Source organism: Ciconia boyciana, chromosome 3, assembly GCF_034638445.1.
Source record: "Ciconia boyciana chromosome 3, ASM3463844v1, whole genome shotgun sequence".
Taxonomy (NCBI): Eukaryota; Metazoa; Chordata; class Aves; order Ciconiiformes; family Ciconiidae; genus Ciconia; species Ciconia boyciana.
Window position 1 is genome coordinate 21,223,572 of NC_132936.1, and position 25,408 is coordinate 21,248,979.

Genomic DNA, 25,408 nt, shown 5'->3' on the forward strand with positions numbered 1-25,408 from the left:
CCAAGCGGAGTGTATTAAGAAAGGTAAATAACACTTCGGCTGTTCAATCGTCGAAATTTTCTAAGGAGTGAGAAGAAATGGTGCATTGAAAATTCTCACTGGAAAATAAGATAGGAATTTAATATCACACAGAGAGGAAAATTAAGGAGAGACAAAATTGTGATGACTGTGATCCTCAAATGAATTGGTAAATCTGAGTCAAAACAAATATTTGAATACCCGTGAAATGATATATTTTGCAAATATAATAAAAACCAATTCCACATCCAAAATAAGTGTAGCACACCTATTCTCTCTCTTTAAAATTATTTTTAAAGTTTCTACAGTCATTTCACATGACAGTATTTTTTTTCTGGTTTAATTTGTTCAGAATTTTGAGCATTTAAAAAACCTCATAAATTTTTGCTTATTAGTTACTCTTTTATTGGAGGAACTCTGGTTTTTGTTCAGATGGATGTCTTATGTTAATTAGGCGCACCTGAGTCTCCTAAATTGTGACTCAAGGGAAAGATACTACTCCATATTGTCCCCCAAAGTTGTCATGAGGTGAACATCAGATGTCTACAACTTTTTTCGTTATTAGGGCCTATTGTGAAATGTTGCCCTTTGTCAAGTCAGTGTAAAAACTGCCACCAACTCCAGCAGAGCCAGTATTTTAGCTGTTGCATCAAAAGAAGTTTGCAATATTTCCGCTGTTACCGAAAATTGTAACAATAGAAAAGCCAAAACCACTACTAATAAAATGCCTGCTAATAAAGCCATTTGTGGTCCAAAGTCTCTTCATCTCTTTTTCATAGAAATCCATGCCTGATTAACTGAGTTTCAAACCGTTTGTCAAATAATTGTGAGAAAGTTCTTTCTGCGAACCTGTTCCTAACCTAACACAAAAAGAGAGTAACTGTCACTGAACCCCAATAGTATTTTTATTTGCTGCCTCCATGCAGAAACTGCAGTCATCACCTAAACTGTGTGATTTTTCGCCAACACCCTCTCACTAAACCATCCTTACTGTTAAAAGCATGATGAACATGAGCACATACACTGATCCATCCTGATTTATTTTTATTCTGTAGAAAAGGTATAGACAGTACATGTGAACATACTGGTACTCTGCATATGTTTATTGTGTTTATATTATAGAGTATCAATGGGGACCTAATGTCCATCTTCTACACAGTGATAAATATACAATGCTGTTTTATGGATGCAATACCAATATTCTAACGTGTAATTTTTTTGTAAATATTCAAAAGGTGACACAGGCGGAGTTACAGAAATTCTCACTGTTTGTTCTCCAAGTCCAGTGAAAAGATTAATTCCGTTATAATTTGAATATTTGTACCAGTATCCAGATGAGATATTTTAAAGAAAGTAAGAGGCCAATGGCATCCCGGTGTGCTCTGGTAAAGGCACTTCTGATGCAATTCTATCCCATTAAGTTGAATTTATTTTGACTTTTGGCAAGCCCATCCAGAAACTGAGGGGCAAAGAAACAGTAAGTAATAACAGTGAGCACTGGGAAGCCCAAACCATCCGGGTGACAGCCTCAGGGCCTACAAGGCCCCAGACTTTTGTCTTTCCTGGTGAACATTTGGGATGAAATCTCAATGACAAAGTATTTTTATGTGTATGTGTTTAGTTTTTGTTTTGTATTTTTTTTCTAATATGTAGTTGAAAAACTGTCTTCATGTGTCAACTTAATTCTTCTTTTCCACCTTCATGTAGCTCTTGTTTGTGTACTAATATTACTGATTGTTTCTTGTTTCAGCTATTTGTACAAGAATGAAATCCAGTCAATTGACAGGCAAGCATTTAAAGGACTTGCCTCTCTAGAACAACTGTAAGTGCCTTTTCTCTTCTGTGCTGTCATCTCCATGGTTCCCCTGCAGAGGAAAAGTGCACGCCTTGATCCGTACATCCTGCCTGCATGCTCTGCATGTCTGCACTCCCTGGGTTGTTAGGCAGAGAGCCCCATAATCATTTGCATGTGGAAAAACAAAATCGATCTCTGTGTCAAATTCCTCATTTCTGTGTTTGTCTTTTATTTGTGATTTGCATTCCCGATGTCCCTATACATTGTTACACAGCTGTGACGAAGAAGAAGCATTATCGTGGAAAATGTTGAAAATTAATGTGTATTGCTTAGAGAGAGATTCTGGTTTCATGTCTGTAGGTTTTATAACATTGCATTTCCTTTGACTGCAGCAGTTACTTTGGTTTATGCTGCATAACTAAAGCTGAATTAGTCTCTTGAATTTTAACCCAGTTTTGTTATATTTTAAAACAAGAAGAGATTTTAAAATAAAAACCTTACTATTACTGATACGTGTTAATCATTGCCATATACAGATGTTTAAAAAGTAAGAAAGTTCATCGTTTGTAGTGTAGATGTTTCAGTAATGTCTTCTAGAAAGATTGATTAAAATCATACTCCTTTTCCTGTATGATGACTGAAGAATAATTTTTATTGAAAAAGAATGAAAAATGCAGTCATTAGCGTGACAAAACTGATTGTATTGATTCCATTAAATTTAACTATATTTTGTTTTATGATCAGAAAGCATTGCTATACATTCATTGTGGTAATGTTCAGAAAAACAGAAAGAGCTATAAATGCATAGCTGTTTCACAGTTTGACTGCCAAATAACAGTACTAGACCAATGAGTTTTGTAGCATATAAATTTTGGGGACTGAACATCTTTCTTCTAGGACCAACATAAATTTTGAAACTCCTGACAGTTGTCAGTGTATTACAAATTTTCTATGATATGTACCAGTTTCCTTGTTACTGTGAACCTCTAGTGGATATTAGTGGACACAGTGTGTATCTGAAATAAAATGGCACTTCAGATGGGTACAAAATCATACAAGCTCATTTTAGAGGGCAATAGATGCCTTTTGAAGGAAGAGCTTTATACAAAACAAAAGTGATAATTATAAAACATATATAAATATGTCATTTTTTTCCTTAATGCCTTTCTCTTCCTCTTCCTCCTACTCTAGAAATGATTACTGCAGCATATTGACAGCAACTGGTAGGGCTTACTTGCATGCTAATAGCATTTCTTATTTTCTGTGTAGAACTTTAAATATTGAGGCCCATTTATTGAATTACTAATTCTTCCAAAATAATATTCTTCCACATGCCACAAGCCTGATATGCTGCAAGTGGCAACAGTTGTCCTTTTTTCTTTTCTATTTTCTGTTGATCTATGTTATGACTGAAAACCATAAATCACTTTGGAATATTAACACCTTCTGAATGTACTTTTCTGCTAGGTTGCAGTTAAGTCTCTGCCTGCAGTGATATCACATTGTATCAGCTTAAGCTCTAACTTGAGATATCAACATTATTCTGTATGAAATTAAGTTTTAAACAAGATTTGATTCTCATCTCTAGCTGGGAAATACGGAGATGGAGCCCAGCACAGTCACTGCTCAGCCACTGCCCTTGTGTCATGGCATCAGTTGCCGCAAGCAGCGCCTACAGCTGGCCTGGTGAGCTGCCAGGGAGGGTTGCTGCCCTGCTGGGTGCCCATCAGAAAGCTCATTTCTTTTAGAGCCTTTCTCCAGGGCAGATCTTAAAAAGAAGGCTCTTGAAGTGTGAAAATGGGAGCACAGGAAGCCAGTGACAGGCTTGGAAATAAACTTAATGGAGGGTATTCATTGAGATTTGTAGTTTATGAGAGATTTTGTCATTTATGCATCTTTAGCATGAAAATAGATTCTGACTCTACAAGGTCTGTTTAGCACATTATCTTTGGAGAAAGACTGTGTTCACAAGACAAAAGTTAGTCTTTGTGAACAAGTTCCCAAGTCCTCTAACTTCAGTTTGGGACTGTATCGACTACTCAGTCGATGTTTCCACATTTGAGGCTTCTGTGGTCTCAAGTTATCAAACACATTTTGCTACTGGATGTGTTGACTCAGCCAAATGCTTGTCTCAATGCTTAGCAGAGTTCTCAGAAGCAGATGCTGTGGTCCACATCTCAGGGAAAGACTTGATTCATAGTAATTTCTTCTACTCCAATGAAGCAGAATGAAACTGATAGTTGGGTTTTTTTAAAAAAAATTGAACAGCAAAGCAAACACTTTTCTGGTTTTTTTGTTTGTTTTTTGTTGTTGTTGTTGTTCTTTGAGAGAAACTGTAAATATAGTTTGATTTAAGGAGGCCTGTTGCATGTATAGGGGAAGAAAAAACCCAGTATTTACTGCGGCTGGCAGTATCCTTCTTAAACCTGTGCGGCAGAATTCTTAGCTGCTGATGTAGTAGAAATATCTTTTTCTTCAGAAATTTCTGCCAAGGGAGTAAGATCTTTGAATTGGATCTTGAAACTTGCTTGTGCTAGAGTAGATTCTGAAAAAACTTGACAGTTTTAGATTCTTGAACACACTGAGCCATACATATTTCATCACCTAACTCTTCAGTCATGGCAGGGCACGAAGGGAGAAAGTCAGCTGATGAAAAGTAGCCACTTGGTACCAGTTTAGGCCCTGTTAAATCTGCAAGACATATGTTTGGGTCTGGCAAACGTGACACAAAGCTGCAGGAAACTTGCATTTTTTCAGAGCAGCATCCAGAAGGCAGACAGAGCACCCAAAAGGCAACGAAAGCTGCCTCTATATGCTTGTGCTTAGACAAACGCTATATGCCTCTCTACACCTGTGCTTAGACAACTGAATCCCAGCTGAAGTGTCACAAATAGCAGGCTTGGGAGGTCATGAGTTTGCTGTATCTGGATCCCAAGATCGAGCTCTAAATGCAGTCTATTTCCAGATCTGTGTACATTGCTTTTCTTCCAAATATCTACTGTATTTTTTGAGATCTCAGCTTAAGAGCTGTATGCATCAGGGACAAAATGTTCTCTGCAGTCCTTAATTAGTAGGATCCCCAAATACTAATGGTACTATTTAAATCTCCTTACCTAATCTTAGTGGAATACTAATTACGCATTTTCTTTTAACTTCCATATTAACATACTAATTTTGCTCTTTATAAACTGTTATTAGAGTTATGCTCTAGTTTGTGTACACATGTACATATTTTGGTGGAAATTAATAGATAAAAACATTATCTTACATATAGTGATATACTTACATATATTGTTATATTCATTTTATTTCCCTCAATTCAATTTTCAGTAGCTTTGAAATGTTGCTATGATTTTTTTTAAGTTTTACATTACAAAGAGTTCCTGGTTTTTGCATAACTGTATGTGAGCAGTTATGCACATTTAAGACAGTGGAGCCTGATTAAAGTCTCATTGCTGCTAAAAATACCTATGGTAAGGAATAATGGAAGAGAATTAATTAGCAGACAAACAAACCCAAAAGGTATGAAAAGGGCCTTGAGAAGTACATCCTTATTATTCTAAAATAAGATCAGCTAGGGACAACAAACCTAGATGGCTGGAAACAGATATTTATCTAGCCTTATTTTAAAAGTCTTTAAAGAGAGGATTCCATAATCTCCTTAAGTATCCTGTCCCAATATTTTATAATGTTACTGTAACATCTTATTTAAATCTCTTTCCTGGTGGTTTAAGCCTGTTACTTCTTGTCATACCCCTGGGCAGGGAAAGCTCTTTGATAAATGTGGGAAAAATACGTTTGTTCATTCTATTTCAAATAATCAAAATGGCAAACATACTATTTAAATATCCAGAACATAGATTATACTCAACTAATGGATTTTAAATACTTCCCCAAAGATGTGGAGATACTATTAGAAATGAACAATTGGCATATATGATAAAAGTAATCCTCTACAAAAATATTATGCTGCAGAAGATATAATCCTAAATTTAGTGCTGTGAAAAATGCCACTGGGACTGAATATTACTGTAAATGTTCATCCTCCAAGATTAATGTCAACAAAGAGAAAATCTGTGCCATGCTGATTTGATCAAATCTTTATCTTCCTCTAGGTGTGTTTGGTTTGGACTTTTTTTTTCCTTTAAGTATTTCCTTTCCTTCTGTTTCATCCTTGATAGTGAATTCAGAATTAAAAATGGAAGACACAGGGGTATTTAAAAATCACTCTTGCATGCTTTTTCTTTAAATTTCCATTATGAAAGTCTTTTTAATATCAAATTCATTATATCATACTACTATTTAAAGAGCATTTTATAGTCTGACCATAAAAGATGTCTATAAGACATGTCAGTGTGAGATTATTTCCTGAATATGATGACCTTTAAAGTGAATTTCCAGTCTAAGAAATTCTCATATTAATTAAAATACTAAAAATCCTTTAAAAAAGCATCAATGTGGTACATAGAAGAAAAGAATGTAAGTGATAAACCTAAGTGATAAAATGTGATTAAAGTGTAGGTCATAAAGCCAAGGATTTTTTATTCTTTTTATTGTAGACTTACAATGCAATCTAGTTTCTGCATCTATTTTTTTAGAATTACACTTGTTGCTAATTACATTGTCGACATATTTAACACCTGGTTCTGTTCATAAATTGCCTGACAAGTTGCTCAGGACTTTTTTGAAGTCATAATTTAAAGACCTGCAAAACCCAACTAACTTGTCATATGAAGCAGTTAAGGGTATTTTCCAGTTGGACCTCCTGATTTGATTTTTTGAGCTACTTTAGGCAGCATGATTTCTGATGAGGTAAAGTTAACCGTTACAATGTGCTTCAGTGCCTGAATTGTAGTTGTATCTGTGAGGTTGAGGTTGTAAACAAGGCGAGGTTTGTAACAGAAGTATTGTTTTAATTAGACTGATTAATTTGGTTGGAAAAACAAGATGAGTTTTCAGGCACATAAAGTATTCTTTACATCTGTAATTATAGTAGTCTTGAATACTAAACAGCAGTTATGAGCTGTTCTTTTGAGTTTAATGATGTATGCATCACTTAAACCACCTGAGAGAGGTGTCCGTCCTTTTTCTCTCTTTGCTAATCTCCCCTCTGATCCATGGACCTGAAGAAGGGGTTGTGTGCCTCAGTGTGCCTGCTTTTACCAACGTTATTTGTTGTTCTAGTAAGAGGTATTACTTGTACCTACAAACCTTGCCTTGTCAATGCCAAAGAAGTACAAGAGATTAATTTATTGGGAAGATAAGGAGATATGTTTGCAAGGTGCTCATGAATCATAAAAATGCAAGTAGAATTAACAAAGTTAAAATGGAAAAAATCCCTGTTGGCTGCACAAGATAATGCATGTAGTTTTTTCCAAAATCAAAGCCGCTTCAGAAGAAGTAACAAACCCTATAGTTGTGTCCGTTTTTCCCTTCGTCCTCTTTCACTGCAGTGGTCCCCAGCTTGCCTTGCCCCCTCACAAATGCTGCTGGTGCTGGGGAGGTGGGCGAGCAGAGCCCTGGCTCCTGGCGAGCTGTGCCTGCCCACCTCATGGCCAGGCCCTGCCCACGGGACAGATACTGGCCCCGTCCTGCCAGGCCTTCCTCAGGGCTGGACCTGACTGAGGTCTCTCTTCTCTCCGCTGGAGACTCAAATGAACCTTGCAGGAAGTATCTGCCTTTGAGATGTCTGTCTTTTTAATTTAGGTGGAATTGGCCTGTATTTTCAAAAGGGAGATGAAGACTGGCAGGCACAGCATGATTATGCACTTCTTGTTTCCTTATGCAAACAGGATCATACTCTATGCTCACTACAGTTTGTGGCCACGCGTTGCACTGGCAGTAAGCAGACCTGACACTCCGATGTGCCTGATCACATCCGTGCTGATTTATTGGCTTTTTCTGTGGTCCCCATTCATTGCTCCCTGGCATCGCTCGCTGGCTCGCGCTCGGGCCGTGCTGCTGCTGGCAGGGGATCTGGGAGGCTGCCAGGCACGTGCCTGGCTTCCCCGCCGCACGCGCCTTCCAGGGCTCGCTGCAAACGACTCTGCCGTAATCGCTGCTTGTTCCCGCTTTCCTCTCTCTGTGGCGACCATTCGGCTCAGGTCAGGGAGCAGGGTGCGTGCGGCGTTTCAGCACAAGGGAGTTCCCATGTCCTTTTACTTTTCACGCTGAAGGATTGATTTTTCAGGAGATTTTGGGGCCTGAGATTTTCTCTTTGTTTTTAAATGATAGGCTTTTTCATTCTTCATCCCACAGTGATTTCTATCCATGCACATTCTCCAGATGTTCCTGAGTTTGTCAGAGGTCAAATAGGAGACTTCAGGAGGTTTAGATACAATTGGATATAATCAGGATCCAAAGTCTATAAATCATTTTTACAGTTCCTTGTGCAAGTCTTACAAATTACGTTTTGTTTTCTCATCTGTGAGGTTCTGGAGTACCTCCACAACATGGTCAAGACTGGAATGACCCTGCCTTTGCAGTCCATTTTCACAGCAGTTACAGATTAATAATCTGGTTAATTATCTTGTTACCTTAGACTTTTTCAGTTTTACAACATTCATATTTGGTCTATTTACAGGTCTAATATTTGTTGCTGTGTGATATTAATAGGTTACATAAGCATCAACAGAGCATCAAATAGAGCACAGCTGTGGTGGTTAATTGTACACCAATTGCTGGGAAGCCCTTTGTCTGAAAGCAATTCAGTCAAACTTGTTTTTATATTATGAATTTGTTTGGCTTTTGAGCTTTTGAGAGCATTCATAGCTTTAAATGCCAGTATTCATGGACTAGAGCAGGTTACTTCTCAGCATCTTTCGAAATTTTCACTCAATGTGATAGCAATGAAAACAGTTGCCCACTAAAAATGTTCTGTTGGAAACTGTAAATGTTTTCTAAACAACCTGCAACATTTTCCTGTAAAAAATCGTAATTTTCTTATTTCCATATATATTTATTCAGGTATGCATACTAATGAAAACTAAACTTGGCAAAAGAGTGTTCAAAGTAGTATCTCCAAAATCTCCAAAGTAATGGTTTTCAAACAGGTTTTTTTGCACATATATGTAAAGACACACAGACACAGACACACGGACTATATAGTGGTCTGCAAACCCGTCTTTGTCATGTCTTGTATTTCTCAGATTCAGGTACAGGATTCAGATGATAACAGAAGAAAGTTAAGCCACTACATCACTATCACCGTTTAGATGTGTAAACAGTGTGTAAACAATAATAAACGCTTTATAATATTTCAGCTTCATTAAGAAAACTGTTTCAGTATTTTTCTTTTTGTTTAACATATTTTCAGGTATCTGCACTTTAATCAAATAGAAACGTTGGAACCTGAATCCTTTACCCATCTTCCAAAACTTGAAAGGCTGTAAGTTTGTTTTTCTTGGGGTAAGATTCAGAAGTCAGCTTGCTTCTTTTTTTGCATTAAATCAAATGTTTGAAACTGGAAAATAATATTTTTATCATTTCCATAGATTGTTTTTAATCTAAATTTTTTATTGTAACTGCTACATAGTCTTTGCCAAGAACACTTTGGTCAGGCTGACCTTAGAGGCATGTTGAAGTGAGCATTGCCTGTGGTATGTTTTTCTGTTGCAAAACTATTTCCCAAAGAGCTGTGATCAATGTTTGGCGTAAAATAAATGTTATGAATGAAGAAGTAGAAGATTTATATTAAGACTTTTTTTTTTTTTTTTTTTAGTTTCTCATTTGAATGTTTATGAACTCCCTTCCTTTTGGTTACTTTGTCTTTTTATGGGTTCTTTTTCCCCCATATGGACATACCAAATACACCTTGGAGGCCACTTAAAAAATAGCAGCCAATGAATTGCTGAAAAAGGTTCAATTTTTTTTTTATTTTGTAAAATTACTTTCTCTTAAAGGACTTTCAGAAGGATGTAAATGAAATGAGTAAGTCTCAAAATCTGAATTGTTACATGCATATTTCTGTGCTTTTTAACAGATTTTTGCATAACAACAGAATAGCTCATTTGATTCCTGGAACATTTAGTCACTTAGAATCTATGAAGAGACTGTAAGTAAATTGAATTATTATTGAACTAAAGAAAGTTTAAATAATCTAATTATACTGTATCTCATCTTGCCATATTTATCTTCCTTGCAAATGCCTTTCATTGTATAATTGTTTTAAATATTAAATAGTTTTTCCTAAGCTGTGCTCCAGTTGTTTACGTACATAGATTGAGACCATTGCTTCATATCCTACCATCTTTAGTGACTGACTAAATCTTTTTGTTTGTTTCCTGTCTTGGAATTATTTGTAATCATACAGTCTTGTTTTGTCGACTAAATAATATACACGGATCCTTCTTTGTTTTTTTTTTTAAATTTTTTTATTTTGGGGTTTTTTTCTCCCCTCTTGTCTATGTCTTACTGGGTGATCCTTCTATGATCTCTCTCAATATTTAATTATCTTGGTATTTTCTTTTAATTGTTTTACTTGTCCTTATCTAATGATAAAGACATGATTTTAAAAAGGTGCTTGGTGGTTTAAGAATATAAGTATTACTTTCAAAAGCAACTCCAGAAGCCGGTTCTTCTTGAAATTCTATTAACTTGGAAAATTAGAGGCTTCTTAGTCCCTTGGTAGCATCTGAAAACTGGAACTCAATAAGAGTACCATATTAAGGTGACTTTCAGAGAGTTTTCTATGCCTCACTTTGGATCTTCACTGATCTAGGATAAACATTCTTTAAATTATCCAAGATTGCTGTTTTGAGAAAGGCAGTCATGCACGTATACCCCCCTTTCTGGGAGGACTGCTGAGAGTGTGCAGCAAGTCACAGTGCCAGCTTTACTGGGAAAAGAGATTGCAAGGGGCATAACAGGAAGATGGTCTTGCGGCACTGCTGGTTTAGGACAGTAGTGAAACCGTACCTTTAACTGTGGGCAAAAGCCAGAATAACGTAAATTTTGATGATGAATGCACCTTCCATAGTAGCTGCTTCACTCATACCTCCCTTAAAGTCCTGTGGAGTTCAAGCAAACAGAAAGAGATTCTTCTTCACATAATACCTAGGTAAAGGGGAGTTTTAATAGTGGCTATTAGTGGAACAGGACACTGGGCTAGACTGACCTGGTGTCTTCTGACCTGGGACAGCTTATCCCTAAAGGTCACACTGTGACTTTCATGTTCCGGATTTAAATTCTACCAGTAACACCTGGTATACTGGGAGACATTTGTACAGTAGCTTGTAAAATAATTTTGCTTGTTCTTGCCTCTTTTTTGTAGGAGAACAAGGAAGAAAAAATATCTGGGCATTTGTACAAGAGGTTAAAAAAAATATTAAAAGACAAAATGATCAAAAAGTTTACGACCCCCAAAGATGTACCAAACTGGGGTTGCTTTGCTGTGCGACTTTATTTCCAATTTATATATAGATATATTTAATGGTACAGATTTCTGTACTTAATGTTTTTTTTCCTACAGGGCCTTCCACCAGAAAGTGCAGTGCTCCATGTAGTAACAGGGCCCTCCACTACTGGAAAGAAAGTCAACAGAATTTATGGGTTCTCGTTATCTGCCATAGGCAGGTGTTTTACGAAGTTACTGACCCACTGAACTCAATGAGAGCTTAATGCTTAAATAAAACTGTGGGTCTTTGTCTCAGTTGCCTGATCAGCAAAATGGGAAGTTGTAAAAATGTCAAGTTAGCTGTGAAGTTACTACGGTAATAAGTATTAAACAGAAAAAAATGTGGGGAGAATGGTGTACATTCCTTATTTAAGCAAAGTTTGTATAACATCTAAATAAAACTTGATTTATTCACTGAATGCTGGGGTTAAAAAAGAAACATTGTTTAGATGCTTGCTACGTTGAACACAGTCCTACCTGTGCAGTAAAAATACTATGCATTTCTGTAATAAAGACTATCAGAATGCATATAAGCAAGTAACTGTCACCTGTATTCCATATTGACCCTTGTCTGTATTCACAGATAAAGGCGCTGCTGGTATTGCAGAACCATTTTGATCCTAACAAAATAGTAGGAGCTTGCTAACAGGTGTTGTGGCTGCTTCTTATTTTGTGCAGGCGTTTGGATTCAAACGCTCTTCACTGCGACTGTGAAATCCTCTGGCTGGCAGAGCTGTTGAAGACATACGCAGAGTCGGGTAATGCTCAAGCAGCAGCTACCTGTGAGTATCCAAGAAGGATCCAGGGAAGATCAGTGGCCACGATAACACCAGAAGAACTTAACTGTGGTGGGTTTGCCACTTCCTGCTGGCTTCTTTAGCGTGTTAAATGTACCTAAACTGTATTTTGTTTTGTTTTGTTAGAATTTGTTGTTCTGTTCTCTTGGATAACACTGACCACCTCTGGTCAATATTAGTTGTTTTCAGAAATCTCCCTGTGTTCTGTGTTCAGAAATCTCCCTTTGTTCCTTCTCAGTTTTTGTCTGCTTCTGATAGAAATGATTGCTTTTACCCCTCAGCCTATCTTTAATGAGACAAATATAGCCATGTTTGAAATTTCTCACTGAGGAACTAAATGTGATTATCCAGAAATAGTTTATCTTTCCTTTTTATATTTCAGTTTTGATCATAAAAGGATTGTCGACTAGGGTCTTTGGTGTTATGTTAATATTGTTTGGTGTCCTTTATTCCCTTCTGTACAAGGGAAAGGGAAGAAAGACGCTGTATGCAATTGCTCCTGATTTCACAGACCTTATTGTTAAAATTCTTGTTGATATTATTGGAATCAGGGTCGGGCCACTGACAAGGAGTGCCCTGCACAGGCACTAAAATCCTCTGTCACTGAAGGATTAATGGATAATCACTTTTATTATAATCCTTTTGTTTGTCTGTATTCCTTCAGCTTAGGGGTGCAAAGGCTTCACCCCATGGGCATCCTGGGGCTGGCCCCACACCTCTTCTGTTATGAAATCAGAATGCAGATTTCTCATCAAGCTATGGCCATTTGCCTGCCCAGCCATTTGACGAGGCCAAGATATAAGTAAATTGTCCTTTTGGTTATGTGTTGGATATAATTCTGATCATGAGAATTATGACCATAAGCATCTACAGGGTTCTTGAAAAAGATAGTAAAAAGAGGATTTGGTGCAAGAATAATTTACATGTCATCCTACCAGCTCTCTGCACATCTAAGGAGCCTGAATATGGAAACTGCAGGAAGCAAGCTGGCCAAATTATTCTGTAGGAGGCAGGTTAGGCACTGATACTTATCTAGAGGAAGTTATTTTAAATGGCACTTGTGCTTGCTGCTTTAAAGTTTTTCCTTCATAAGCAAATTGAGCCTCTGTTCAAATAAATAAAACAGCTACTTTAGAACCTGATACAAATTTGCACAATCCATTTCCAGTCTGCTAAACAGTCCTAAGGAACAATGGAGGAGGTCAGAAAGCCCGCAGTCACTTTTGCATAGGGAAAAGTGCGTTTAATCCTGAGTAAGCATATAAATATTTTAAGTTAAAACATTTGTGAAAAATATTTTTCTACAAGGTGTGTGGAAAATTTTTTATTTACTATGCTTTAGTAGTTTTAAAACAAGTAAGAGTTCCTTATACATTTTATTGTTGATACAGAGAGGCCAAGAATTACATCAGAGCCTCAGGATGTGGACGTTACCTCAGGGAATACAGTGTACTTCACTTGCAGAGCTGAAGGCAATCCTAAACCAGAAATTATCTGGCTTCGAAACAAGTAAGTTTAAAAGAGGAAGAGAGTATCTTGATGTAAGTATGTTTGTCTGGGTGTGTGTACATTTCTGGGTGCATGTCCACACGCATTACATGCTAATATATGGAATAGTTACAGCAGAAACATATAATTAAAAGAAGTATATGAAGTAATAATGGCCCATATCTGTTTTATTAGTAATTCGAAACACTTAAGAGCTGATAACTTTAGAAAATATTAATTTATTACTATAATATTATTGGTAAGATTTTCAACTGTATTCAACATATTCAACTGTATTTCAACTGTATGATATTCAACATACCTGCAAAGTTGCTCACACCTGTAAAACTGTAAATCATTTATATTTAAGTACCAGGCAATCCAATATGGACATGTTGTACGTGTAGTTTGTGGGTTTAGCTAGTGTTTGCATACTCTGTGGAGATCTGTTTGCATTACATTTTGAGGCAGAGCAAAAGCTACTTTTTTAAAGGACTCCAGCTGGATAAGAGTTAGGTTTCAGAGAAGGTCTTCCTTGAGCCCCAGCTCCTTGGAGGCAGCTTTCCTCTGAGGTGTATTTGCAGGAGAGGAGAGATATATCAATTTCCAGGCTCCCCAGACCAGTACATGGAGGGCAGGCAAGTGCTTATATCACAGGAATGTAGGGTAATTCAGGTTGGAGGGGATCTCAGGAGGTCTCCAGTGCAGCCTTCTGCTCAAAGCAGGATCATACCAGGTTGCTTTATCCAGTTAGGTCTTAAAAGCCTCCAAGGATGGAGGTGGCACAAGCTCTCTGGACAACCTGCTCTGTTACTTCTCCTCACTGCTTAGGGGATGAAAGGAAGGGCCTATAAAGGACATGCATCTTTCAGCAGCCCAAGGGCCAGCCTACTGCAGAGTGGCTGCTCAAGCTCTGCCCAGTGCCTGGCTCCCTCCAGCAGCACTGGGCATGGCATGGCTGAACCAGCCATGTGGCAGCACGTCGCCCCCCCTTAAACTGATGTGAATTTATGATGTACACATGAATTGTGAGTTTACCATTAGATTAATCAGACTTTGGCTTAATAATGCTCTTATACAAATCGACAACCTGATCTGGAAAATATATTCGCTCACATTTTATATTAACAAATGACCCATTTTCGTTTGTTAGTTGCTGATAAAATGGAACAACGTAGAGTCCTGGTTCTGTAGCTTTGTGCTGTTGTCAGTAAGAACCCCACGTGCAGCAAGGGTACAGTGTTTATGGAGTATGTCAAGAACAGAGTCTTGAATTTGGATGGTATAATTATTTCATTAAAATTTGCTTTGGCTCATGTACTTTTTATAATAAACAAAGAAAACATGTATTCAGAATACACATATGAAAGAGTTTTAAGAAGAAATTTGAGCTTGGGGTGTGGGATTATTGACTCTGGCTTGTTTCCTGGCTGCATGAATGAGAGCAAAGCTCTTTGCAAGGTAGTTGAATATGGCAAGATTTCAGTCAAAAGCCATTGACCTGTTGAGCAGTATGTTGAATAGATCAGCAGTCAGGCTGAGTTTTGTACATAGGGGGTGAGATCTCATCCCTCCTCTGTGCTTTCTTCATCATGTAGTGAGGGATGGAGTGAGAAACAGTTCCTTTAATAAAAACCCCTAACTGTTCTTAGTTAATATCACAAAAATGTATCCATGACATAGCCTGAAGACCTGATGTTAACTTATGTCTCAAGCTAGTACAAATTATAATTATGCAAATTATCATTAGTGCTCCTCGAGCAATCCAGACAGAGGTTGGCATAAAGATGGTTTTATAGCAACTGACCCCTCTCTTAGTAGAAAGTATCTTGAGTGTTGAACTTAGGTTATATACTTCCAGCAGAAACATTTTAAATTGATTTGCCAGTTAGAACAGCCTTAAAATAAAATGAGACCAGGTATGTGTATTTTGTTCACTTTTTTCCCTGTAAGCTTTTACTCATAAAAGTATTTTGGCTTTTCATTTTGAAGATGTAATACTTGCATAAGCAAAATCAGTTCATTTTTTGGTTTTCCTCCTCTCTTTAGGAGAAAACGAAAAGTTCTATTATTTTACTTAACACAGTAAAACTTTTTTTTTCCCCAAGTTATTTTGGGTAATATATTTTGGGTTTTATTATTTGGCAGTTTTCTGTGCTTGTGATTTAAAGGTTTAACTCCAGCAGATTCTTTTCTTCACAGTAATGAGCTCAGTATGAAAGAAGATTCCCGTCTAAACTTGCTAGATGATGGCACGTTAATGATTCAGAATACTCAAGAAACAGACCAAGGCATTTACCAGTGCATGGCAAAAAATGTGGCTGGAGAAGTGAAAACTCAGGAAGTTACTCTTAGATACTTTGAGTCACCAGGTAAAGAACATTAAATCTGAATTTTGCATTCAGATAGAGAATTGTTTCAATAATAAGCTTGCTAAAAATAAGATGCTTTGGCTCTTGTATGTTCTTGACATGTAGATTTCTTGTTCTTGGGGCATCTTAAGAACTAGATCATGAAGTTATAATATCCCTAGAACAAAAACGCAAATCAGCCAGTTAATTAATATCTTTATTGTAGTATGCAATTCTGATAGTAGTCATGTAGGCTGTTTGTAGAAGGGTTAGGAAAAGAGGCTGTTGCATTGCGACGTTGCTCAGTGCAATAATGTTCTCTCTGGATACCTGAAAACCACAAGCTTCCGAGCAGGCCACTCATGAAAACTTTCGCACACCCTGTGCAGCCATCCTTGCTCAGGAGCTTTTTAGCCTGAATTTAGCCTGAGTCTAGCCAGTGCTTCATGTTTGCAAGTGCTAAATTCCTGCCCGGGACTGTAGTGTTTTTAAGTTCCAAACTTTGCTGTGAGAAAATTTTGTTTTGACACTCAGCATCAGGTAAACTTAAAATGTCACTGCAAAGCACACATGTAGTTGTGAAAAGTTACTAAAAGGTAGCTTTATCAGTTTTGTCTTTTTGTGCATTTACGGCAATTTTCAGCCAGTTTGTTTTCTGGGTCTCAGTGTCTATGCCTCTGAAGAGACCTTTGTAAAGATCAGCAAATGGGAAGGAAATGTTTGAAAATTGTTTTAATGGGAGTTAAGAAAAAACATCAGTGCAATTACATGAGCTTTTATTTTTTATCTGTTGATATTTATAAATGTCTGCAGCTAGATTAGGCTTAAAGCGAGGCAGAGTTTGCACCAAGATTAGAAGTATGTTGGAACAGAGCTATTAAAAAACCCCTCAATTCCCCAAACTATTACAATGTTCAGCTAAATTAGTGCTACGTGAGCTAAGTCATGTTTAGGCATTGCTCTTTTCTCACAGCCCGGCCAAGTTTTGTGATTCACCCACAAAATACCGAAGTGCTAGTTGGAGAGAGTGTTACCTTGGAGTGCAGTGCAGCCGGGCACCCTCAGCCACGAATCACCTGGACCAAAGGCGACAGAACCCCTTTACCAAGTGATCCTCGCATCACGATAACTCCGTCAGGAGGACTTTACATACAAAATGTGAAGCAGGAGGACAGTGGCGAGTATACCTGTTTTGCAACTAACAGCATAGATAATATCCATGCAACTGCGTACATCATAGTCCAAGGTGAGTAACGTTAAACTAGGAGTGACATGCTGTAAAACATTAGGAAGTATTAAATTGTGTGGTTTTGTCTTTTTTTCTGAATTGTCCAAGCAGAAATAAAATAATAAAAGTTTTTTTCTTTTAATTACACTGTTCTATTGTAGTCCATAGGAAAGTTGCTATACATTTCACTCAGAGTAAGATACTATATACTAAAAGTTATAGTTAAGTTTCAGTGATTCATAAGAAAGTTACGTTTCATTGATTATTCTCAGAAATTAATCACTGGTGTTTTGAAATGTTTATTTCTTGTTATGTTTTGTTTGCCTGTAGGAATAAACATGCAGTATCAAATTTGTGGGGGATTACACTGTTTCTGTAACAGGCAGCAATCCTAGAGATCAGAATTTGTGTCTAGAGAACTAGAAATGGAGTTTCGAGTACAGATCTGTGCTGCCTTTCTTTTGTAGACACTTCAGTGAATGTGGGAACATTTTCTGCCGAGTTTCATGGAAACTATCACTTTGCCAGCTGAGGCGTTAGCATAGCTTTTCTGCAGAACAAAAGTCAAAGTACTCTAACTTACTGTGATTGCAATAATTTTGGTATTGTATGTCAATAGTATGAATATAAAGTATTTCGAGAACAATATATCAAAAGCCTCCTATATATATGGAGAATATTTTTAGCAAATGTTTTCATGCTGGAACTTTTATTTGCAAAACATTTTGAATAACCTTTAAATTTAAGTTTGTTTCTGTTCTCATGCTAAGATCTCTAGTTGGCAAACAGGTTAGGTTGCAAATGCTTTCTTAATGAGTTCAGTTTTTCAAGCTATACAAAACAACTTGTCTATGTGGTTTGTTCATTTATTATTCACCAATGGATGATTGTGTTTTGAGAGCTGAACAAATTACTTCTCACACTGATAATGCCATGACGTTACTGCAGAAATTGGCCCACGCTCCACTCACTGCTTTCCTTTTGTGTAGGAAAACAAGCAGCTCAGGATGGTTTTTGACTACGTTTTATTTTCTTACAATTTAGCTGAGGATTTTTTGAGGGAAGAAGAAGGAGGTATTTTTAATCTAGGGAACACTCTGTGTTTGATTCTACAAGTCTTACCGTACCTCTTATTTTGGATCTATGGCAGTAGATCCCAGAGGCCTTCACTGACACCAGGTTGTGAGGGAGATGTTCCTGTTGCACAAGTGGCTGCCCTAACTCTCTGCCTTATAGCAGTCACAATATAAGAGAGTCTCATTAGCATCTCTCTTCCCACCAGTGTGAGCTATTCAAGTCACACAGGAAAAGGTACGTAATTTCAGACCTTCGCACATTTTTCAGTTGTGTTTTTTTTAACCAGTTTATTTTCTCTTCTGTAGCTCTACCTCAGTTTACTGTCACTCCTCAAGACAAAACAGTGATTGAGGGACAAACCGTTGACTTCCCTTGTGAAGCACAAGGCTATCCTCAGCCTGTTATTGCCTGGACTAAAGGAGGTAAGTGTATTCCATTTTTACTTTTAAACTACTAGAATAGTTTAGCTGTCATTTTGGAATTGCTCATGCATTGAAAGGAATTGCGTGTATTTGTTTAGTTGCTTCAGTCTCCGAAGGAAACAGGGCTCATCTCTTTCTGCTTTAGCTAGAAAAGGCAAGGTGTCCCACAGAAGGTAGCTGCTGAACCATTTTTCATTATTCAGTAAAAAAGAGTCACTAAAATATATGTCTCCCTAATAGATTCCTAAAAATAAATGTTTAAGAAATATGAGACAAATCACATGTAGCGATACCTATCACTGCTGATTTACTGCAGAAGAAATGGAGATGACTTCCATTAACTGGAGATCTGAAATTAGGTGGGATGTGCTCTCTTCAGAAACCAGAATAGTCCAACCTGTAACTGGCATCAGTATAACTGCACTTCTGTCGCTTAATGTGGATTGACAGGAACACTGGGGTGCACTCTGCTGACTGTTTTATCAGGTTGCGGCTGTAAAGGCATTAAGCCAAATCCAGCGGGAAGAAATACTGTAGTGGATGTTTTATCAGTAAGTAAATATTCCAGTTGAATCAAATGAAATAGTTCTAGCAGGCAAAACAACTCTTAGGAAATTCTAAATTGTGGTAGATAAAGCAGATTTTTAACAAAATCTTCATCATTTTGATGCTAATAATGTCCCTGTTTCTCCCTCTACCAAGATTGCTCCAATCAAATGAAATATCCAGAAAGGAAGAGTAGGGTACAGACACTGATGTGCCTTTTATTTCATTGTTATTGTATTCCATTTTTTCAGGGCTGTACGTATTTTTCTATGGATTCTCCAGATGACCTAGGCAGATGAGATGAATTGTGTCTTACACACACAGCAATAATATGAAATGAACAGTAATACCTGTTGGTGTTCTTCTTATGATGCCTTCTCATTTGGATGCTTTATCATGCTCCTTAAATGAAAATACTTATTTCTACCACAAACATAGAAGAGATCAGGATTATGATTGTGTGCATATGTATGTTTTGTTTGCTTTGCGTGTTTATCTTCTACAAAGAAAAGGTTTCAAACTTCTTTTTTTCAGAGACTTCAGTTTTTTCCAATGTTTTATCAAATTTAAAATATTCTGGATTTCCCTTTTTCTGACACAAAGGGACTCTGTTCTACACTGCTATAAATAGCAAATGCTGTTGCTCTGTGTTTCAGGAGGCCAGTTGTCTGTTGACAGAAGGCACTTAGTTCTATCCTCTGGAACCCTAAGGATTTCCAGGGTTGCTCTGCATGACCAGGGACAGTATGAATGCCAAGCTGTCAACATTATCGGATCTCAACGAATTGTCGTATACCTGACTGTACAGCCTAGAGGTACGCTCTCCATGTACAGCTGCTGGGAAAAAAATAAAAAAAGATTTAAGCTTACACTTAAATATACAGTACTGTGTTTGATTTATTTTTTTTCTCCAAATGTAAGATTGAGAATTAATTATTTTTGGTGGCACAAAATGTTAATATGAAGTAGTTTATCTTTGTTTAGAATTAAAAAAGTATCTTTGTTTAGAATTAAAAAAGCTTTTGAAACGGAGCTTGAGTAGTGCTTGGGTTTTTCTTCAGGACTTTTGCTGCATTTTACAATGATTCTAAGTTGCTGGTTTTGAATTATAAGATGTTTTATTAGTTTTTATAAATTGAGCATGTGGGACAGTGTGCCCTGATAGACTTTGTTCAAAGTCACTTGGAGACTACATAAGCTTACAACTAAACATGGCCTTTTTTGATAAAAGCTTGTTAGAATGAGGCTATATCTTCTGTTGTTTAGAAAACTTGCTGTTCAGGGTATTGCTAACATTTCACATTTCTCGTCATTATTTCTGAGTATATCTATTTTTAGATTCCAGGTGATTTTTAATAAACAACATGTATGGATACTTATCAGTATTTGTACACAGTATCATTCCTTTAGAACAGTCTGTCTTCTGTGAAAGAGGTTTATCTGATTTACTCTTTTTGGTAAAGAATGGAGGTTTGCTTTGTGTACGACAGTATTCCTATGCTTGGGAAAGTATATTTTGTTTTGTGAAAAGACTAGTTTCTTATAAGACTCTATGCTGTTAACTAAATAGTGTTATTAACATAACGTTTTGATGTCCAGAAACAGAACACTTTATGTTACAACAGCAGAGTGACCTTCACAGTGAAAAGTCATTCCTTATACTTAAAATAAGCTGACACAGAAAAAACCCCCAGTCCATTTTTCTTAGGCTTTTCTTCAAGTAAATTCTAAGTAAGCTACTTCTAGGATTAATTAGAACTATATCAGTATTTATAATTTAGTTAAGTACTTTGGTGTTTAACTAAATGCAAGGAGATTAAACATTTAATTCAAAGCATTTCTTGTTAGTGACCTCATTTTAAACAGTATTTTAATGAAAGGGGCTCAAATGTCTTCCTGAGCTTAGATGTTTATCGGAACAAAATTCCATTGATTTTTCTTAGTTAAAATTAGTACTGGGAGATTGATTTGTCAAAATCGAGATTTTTTTTTCACCTATATAAAATTGTTGACTAAACTCAATTTTAAAAATTTTATAGCCTTCCAGCTGTGTTAAACTTCACTGAACTTGAGTAAAGTTTAATCAGATGAGTTTTGTGTAACTCTGCAAAATCCAGTCACCAAAAGATTGAAGGCTGCATTATGCAGCCTGAAATTGGAGCTCTCCATACATTCATCACAATGCTATTTTCAATTGTGCAAGAAGAGAAAACTTTTTCTTCTGGGCTTCTAACAAAAGGACTGTTCATCTGAGGAATGTCTAGTCAGTGGTCGCTGTGGCTAAATCTGTATTAATGAATACAGATTAATGGTCCAGGTCTGTTTGCTGGCATGACATGGCTCACATCCACAGAGCCAGACTCTACCTCCTATTTCTGGACGCCTGCCTCTCGATGCCTTATTTGAAATGGTTTCTGGTCCTTGATAGCCATTTGCGTACAAACAGTTCAACAGCAGGGCCAGATTTGGTTGGTAGTATAAATGTATGCTGTGTGGCCAAATACTTCTCTGTAAATGCACAGCCCCCTCCTACTGCCCCCAAAATACTGATACGTTACAGCAGAAATACAATTCTTAATGTCTTCATAATCTTGTAAGAGCTTTTCATGATGATAACTGAGTGCTGGATGTCAGTCTGCATTTGAAGGAAATTAGGATCAAAAAATGCATTAATTTTCTTCACACTGGATTTAGGTAACTCTGTACCCTGCGTCCTTAAAATTGAAGGTGATTTTTTGATGTTTTAAGGCCTAGGGCTTATTGGTGTCAGGGGCGGTAGGAGCTCTGTGAAGGCTTAGCACCTCAGCAAGTTGGGCTGGGAGAATCACAGTTGAATGAGTTGTGGAAAGTTTTGCTTTTATCATCTTGATATTTAAAAAATTAAAACTTAAAAAAATTGACAGAAGTTGATGGAATATTCATTCTGGTGACTTTGTTCAGATTCAGCTATTCACAGAAATTTTTTTCAGAGCATTTAATTTATGGAACTTAAGTGTTTTTGGCAACTACTGGCCTGTTTTGTTAGAAGTTAAGAGTACTTAAAAGTCAGCCTGAAGCAGACATTAGGAATAAGGAATTTTATCTCTAAGACAAACTTACAAGCAACTAAAAGCTTGCAGACAGAATAGGGTTATAGATTAAGAAATGTTGGGTAACTGAAAAAAATAAACAGCGCTGACCTCTTTTTAGATCGTCTTTTGCACAAGTTGTATTTCATACCTTGTCAATGTATCATTTGTTTTTTTAGTGACTCCTGTATTTGCCAGTGTTCCCAGTGACATGACAGTGGAGGTTGGCACCAATGTGCAGATCCCATGCAGCGCTCAAGGAGAGCCGGAGCCAGTAATTACATGGAATAAGGTACTAGATATTTGTTTTATTGTTGCAGAAAGGCAGTGGCCTTTCCATCTCTTCATAACTAGCTATTTAAAGTGCATATTGTCAAATTATTGCTTGCTCTAGTGTCTGAAAACGTTACCTGAAGTTCGATCAGCAAATCTTCTTTAATACAGAGCATGTATACAGATACCAAACCTGAATTTTATATATATATAAAAAATATATATGGTTATGCAAACCATTATACAGACCATTCATAATGTAGGCCTTAAAAGGCCTATGTATTTTAGTGACAGTTCTGTGCAAATACCCTATTAATATTCACACTTTCAATGATATTATGGATATAAAGCAATAAAAAATACTGTATTGCTGAGCTCTTTCACACTGTTAGGTTGACACTTCAACCAGGACATGTTTTGGTAACTCTTTGGTAACCTCTCTGTGGCTTTGATTTCCATTGGTGCAATAATTGTTGTATCGAACTATTAGTTAGAGTTATTAGCAGAGTTACCGGTGAATTAATGGATTGCTAATATTGATCTTCAATTTTCCTGATTATCTTCTTGTCTTCAATTGGTGAGCATTAGAAAATGTACTTAATGTACCTTAAATAGCTTCTAAATGCATAGCGCATGAAGAATTGATACATATAAAGCTCTTGAGATCTTTTCTAGTTGGTTAAGTTTGAGTAAAATCAAATATGTATGTTCTCAAGAGCTATCTTATTTTTCGGTCTTAAATGTTATGTGGTGAGGCCCTATAACTATTAAAATACTTTGATTTAGAATAATGAGTACTTTTAAAAGTAAATAAATACACTGTACAATTTAGAAGTACATGCAAGTCTTCCTGTCAACATAACAGCTTTTTATATAAGTTTATCTAAATCTATTTGACTATTATCTTGGCATACATAATATAAATATAAAATAAAATGTAAAAATAAAAGAGAAAAAGAAGACAAAAATTCAGGTTTGAAAACAGAGTGTTTAGAATAACTAAACATTGTGCTTTGCTGCAGGATGGAGTACAGGTAACTGAGAGTGGAAAATTTCATGTTAGTCCAGAGGGATTTCTTACCATTCGCGATGTTGGAACAGCTGATGAAGGTCGATATGAATGTGTTGCCCGGAATACCATAGGATATTCCTCTGTTAGTATGGTGCTTAGTGTTAATGGTAAGTTATATGAAGCATAGGTATGTGTTAGATTATTAGTTTTACTCTAATTGCTTAATTTGTAAGATGAAAAAAAGTTAATAAAATTTTAAATTCTTTCTTTTATTCATATTTTTCTTTTTCTCCCATAATCCTCATTTTTTTCTTAATTTAATTCAGGCAATTATCTGCACAGATGTAAGATGGGAATATGTCAGCCAAAATGTCTCTAGGAGTTAAGCTTCAAAACAAACAATGCTTTGGGCTCCAGTTAGTCATACTACTTTCCTCTTGAGATATTATTTGGACCTATTAGAATTTGCTAGTTGAATACGCAGTCTAATCTTTAGGGATAACTTGACAAAAAGTCCTGTGGCACCTTTAAAGGGGCACTTACAGCACTTGGTTGAAAATTAGGCTGCAACCATTGTGAAAGAATTCAGGAAAGTCATAATGATCTTAAGAAGCTAAAGGAGAAAACAGAAAGAAAAGGAGAATATTTGAGCTTATTCTAATTATTTGAAAGTAATAATGGCAAATAGTCGTTATCAATTATTAATACATAATAATTGGTAATAAAGCAGCCAAAGAGGCTTAGGAAATAACTTTGTTACACAGATTGACCCTAATGCTTTTCTGACTTTCTGAGTAAGACTGCTGATTTTTCAGACTCATTTTGATGGAAAATATTAAGGAAACTGTGTGATTTTTTGTCTTGCAGTAGAAAATATGACACACTATTTTTGTATAATTGAAAACTGAGTATTGAGCAGTGATTTCTTTAACATATTGGATATTGTTGCCCAGTGTTATGTCTGATGTTCTGTATTTTGTTTACTAAATTCATAAATAGATATCAGTGATTTTTCTGTGTTGATTACCATGATATCAATCACATGGTATCAATAAAACTGATGTTCCCTGGCTTAACCTGCTTAGTAGACTATCAATCTATCCCCTCCTCTATGAAAAATAATATTTCTTCAATCTGTAAATACGATTTCTGAGAGAAAAAATGCAGGACTTGGAATCATTCAATTATAAGGTTTAATCTACATATATGAAGTCTGTGAATGAAAGAAAGTCCATAAAAATCAGTTAGTCTTGGGTACTCTGGAAATGCATAGAAAAAGTTTTTTGTTTTTTAAAAAAAAAAAAAAAAAAAGATTAGCCAGATCTCAAATCAATAAGAGCTCTGAAAAATGAAAGCATGAATTGAACTACAACGCCAATGGAAACCAGTTTCATTCACTCAGTGCAGGTGTCAACTGCTCATTCTTATCTGCTGAAATTAGCAAACTACAAAACTTGGTGGTAGCTGATCTGCAGTATTGACTTGTATTGTGGTTATTTTTCTTGTAAATTGTAGCATCAATAAACATAGAATTGATTAATCTGCAGTCACTCTGACTCAGTCACTCAACTGTAAATGAAGTTTCTCCTTAAAACTAGTGGGATATCAGATACTGTTTCTCTATGGCTGCTATAAAAATGAAGTAGTCAGAGAAGCAAGGAGGGCAAGTGGACAGGTTATAAGTACTGGATACTTGCTATCTGGGTGGTATTAATAATGGCATAGCCAGCAATGCCTAAAAACTTGCATGTCAACATTTCTTTTAAACAACGTTAATGTTTTATGAATGTTCATAATGCATAATCTTTTCTTAACATTGAGACAGAATAAAGGCAAGTGTGTAGAAGCTGGGGGGCAGGTTTTCCTGGCATTGTTTGATAATATTTTAAAGATGCATTTCTTTTGCCATTTTCTTCTGTCCTTTTCCATTTTTTTGTGA

General features: G+C 36.4%; 1 protein-coding gene across 3 annotated transcripts in view; it reads left to right on the top strand.

The window, feature by feature from the left end:
• Positions 1–25,408, top strand: part of PXDN (peroxidasin) — a 102,108-nt gene that overhangs the window by 35,434 nt on the left and 41,266 nt on the right. For all 3 annotated transcript variants that reach the window (XR_012041340.1, XR_012041339.1, XM_072855111.1), the window contains exons 4-14: positions 1,769–1,840; positions 9,129–9,200; positions 9,795–9,866; positions 11,886–12,055; positions 13,396–13,513; positions 15,695–15,864; positions 16,817–17,089; positions 18,454–18,570; positions 19,773–19,931; positions 22,364–22,476; positions 23,480–23,636. Coding sequence is in view for 1 of the 3 variants with exons in the window: in XM_072855111.1 (XP_072711212.1) it covers positions 1,769–1,840; positions 9,129–9,200; positions 9,795–9,866; positions 11,886–12,055; positions 13,396–13,513; positions 15,695–15,864; positions 16,817–17,089; positions 18,454–18,570; positions 19,773–19,931; positions 22,364–22,476; positions 23,480–23,636 (1,493 nt within the window). In the remaining 2 variants the exon portion in view is untranslated. The remainder of the gene's footprint in view (positions 1–1,768; positions 1,841–9,128; positions 9,201–9,794; positions 9,867–11,885; positions 12,056–13,395; positions 13,514–15,694; positions 15,865–16,816; positions 17,090–18,453; positions 18,571–19,772; positions 19,932–22,363; positions 22,477–23,479; positions 23,637–25,408) is intronic.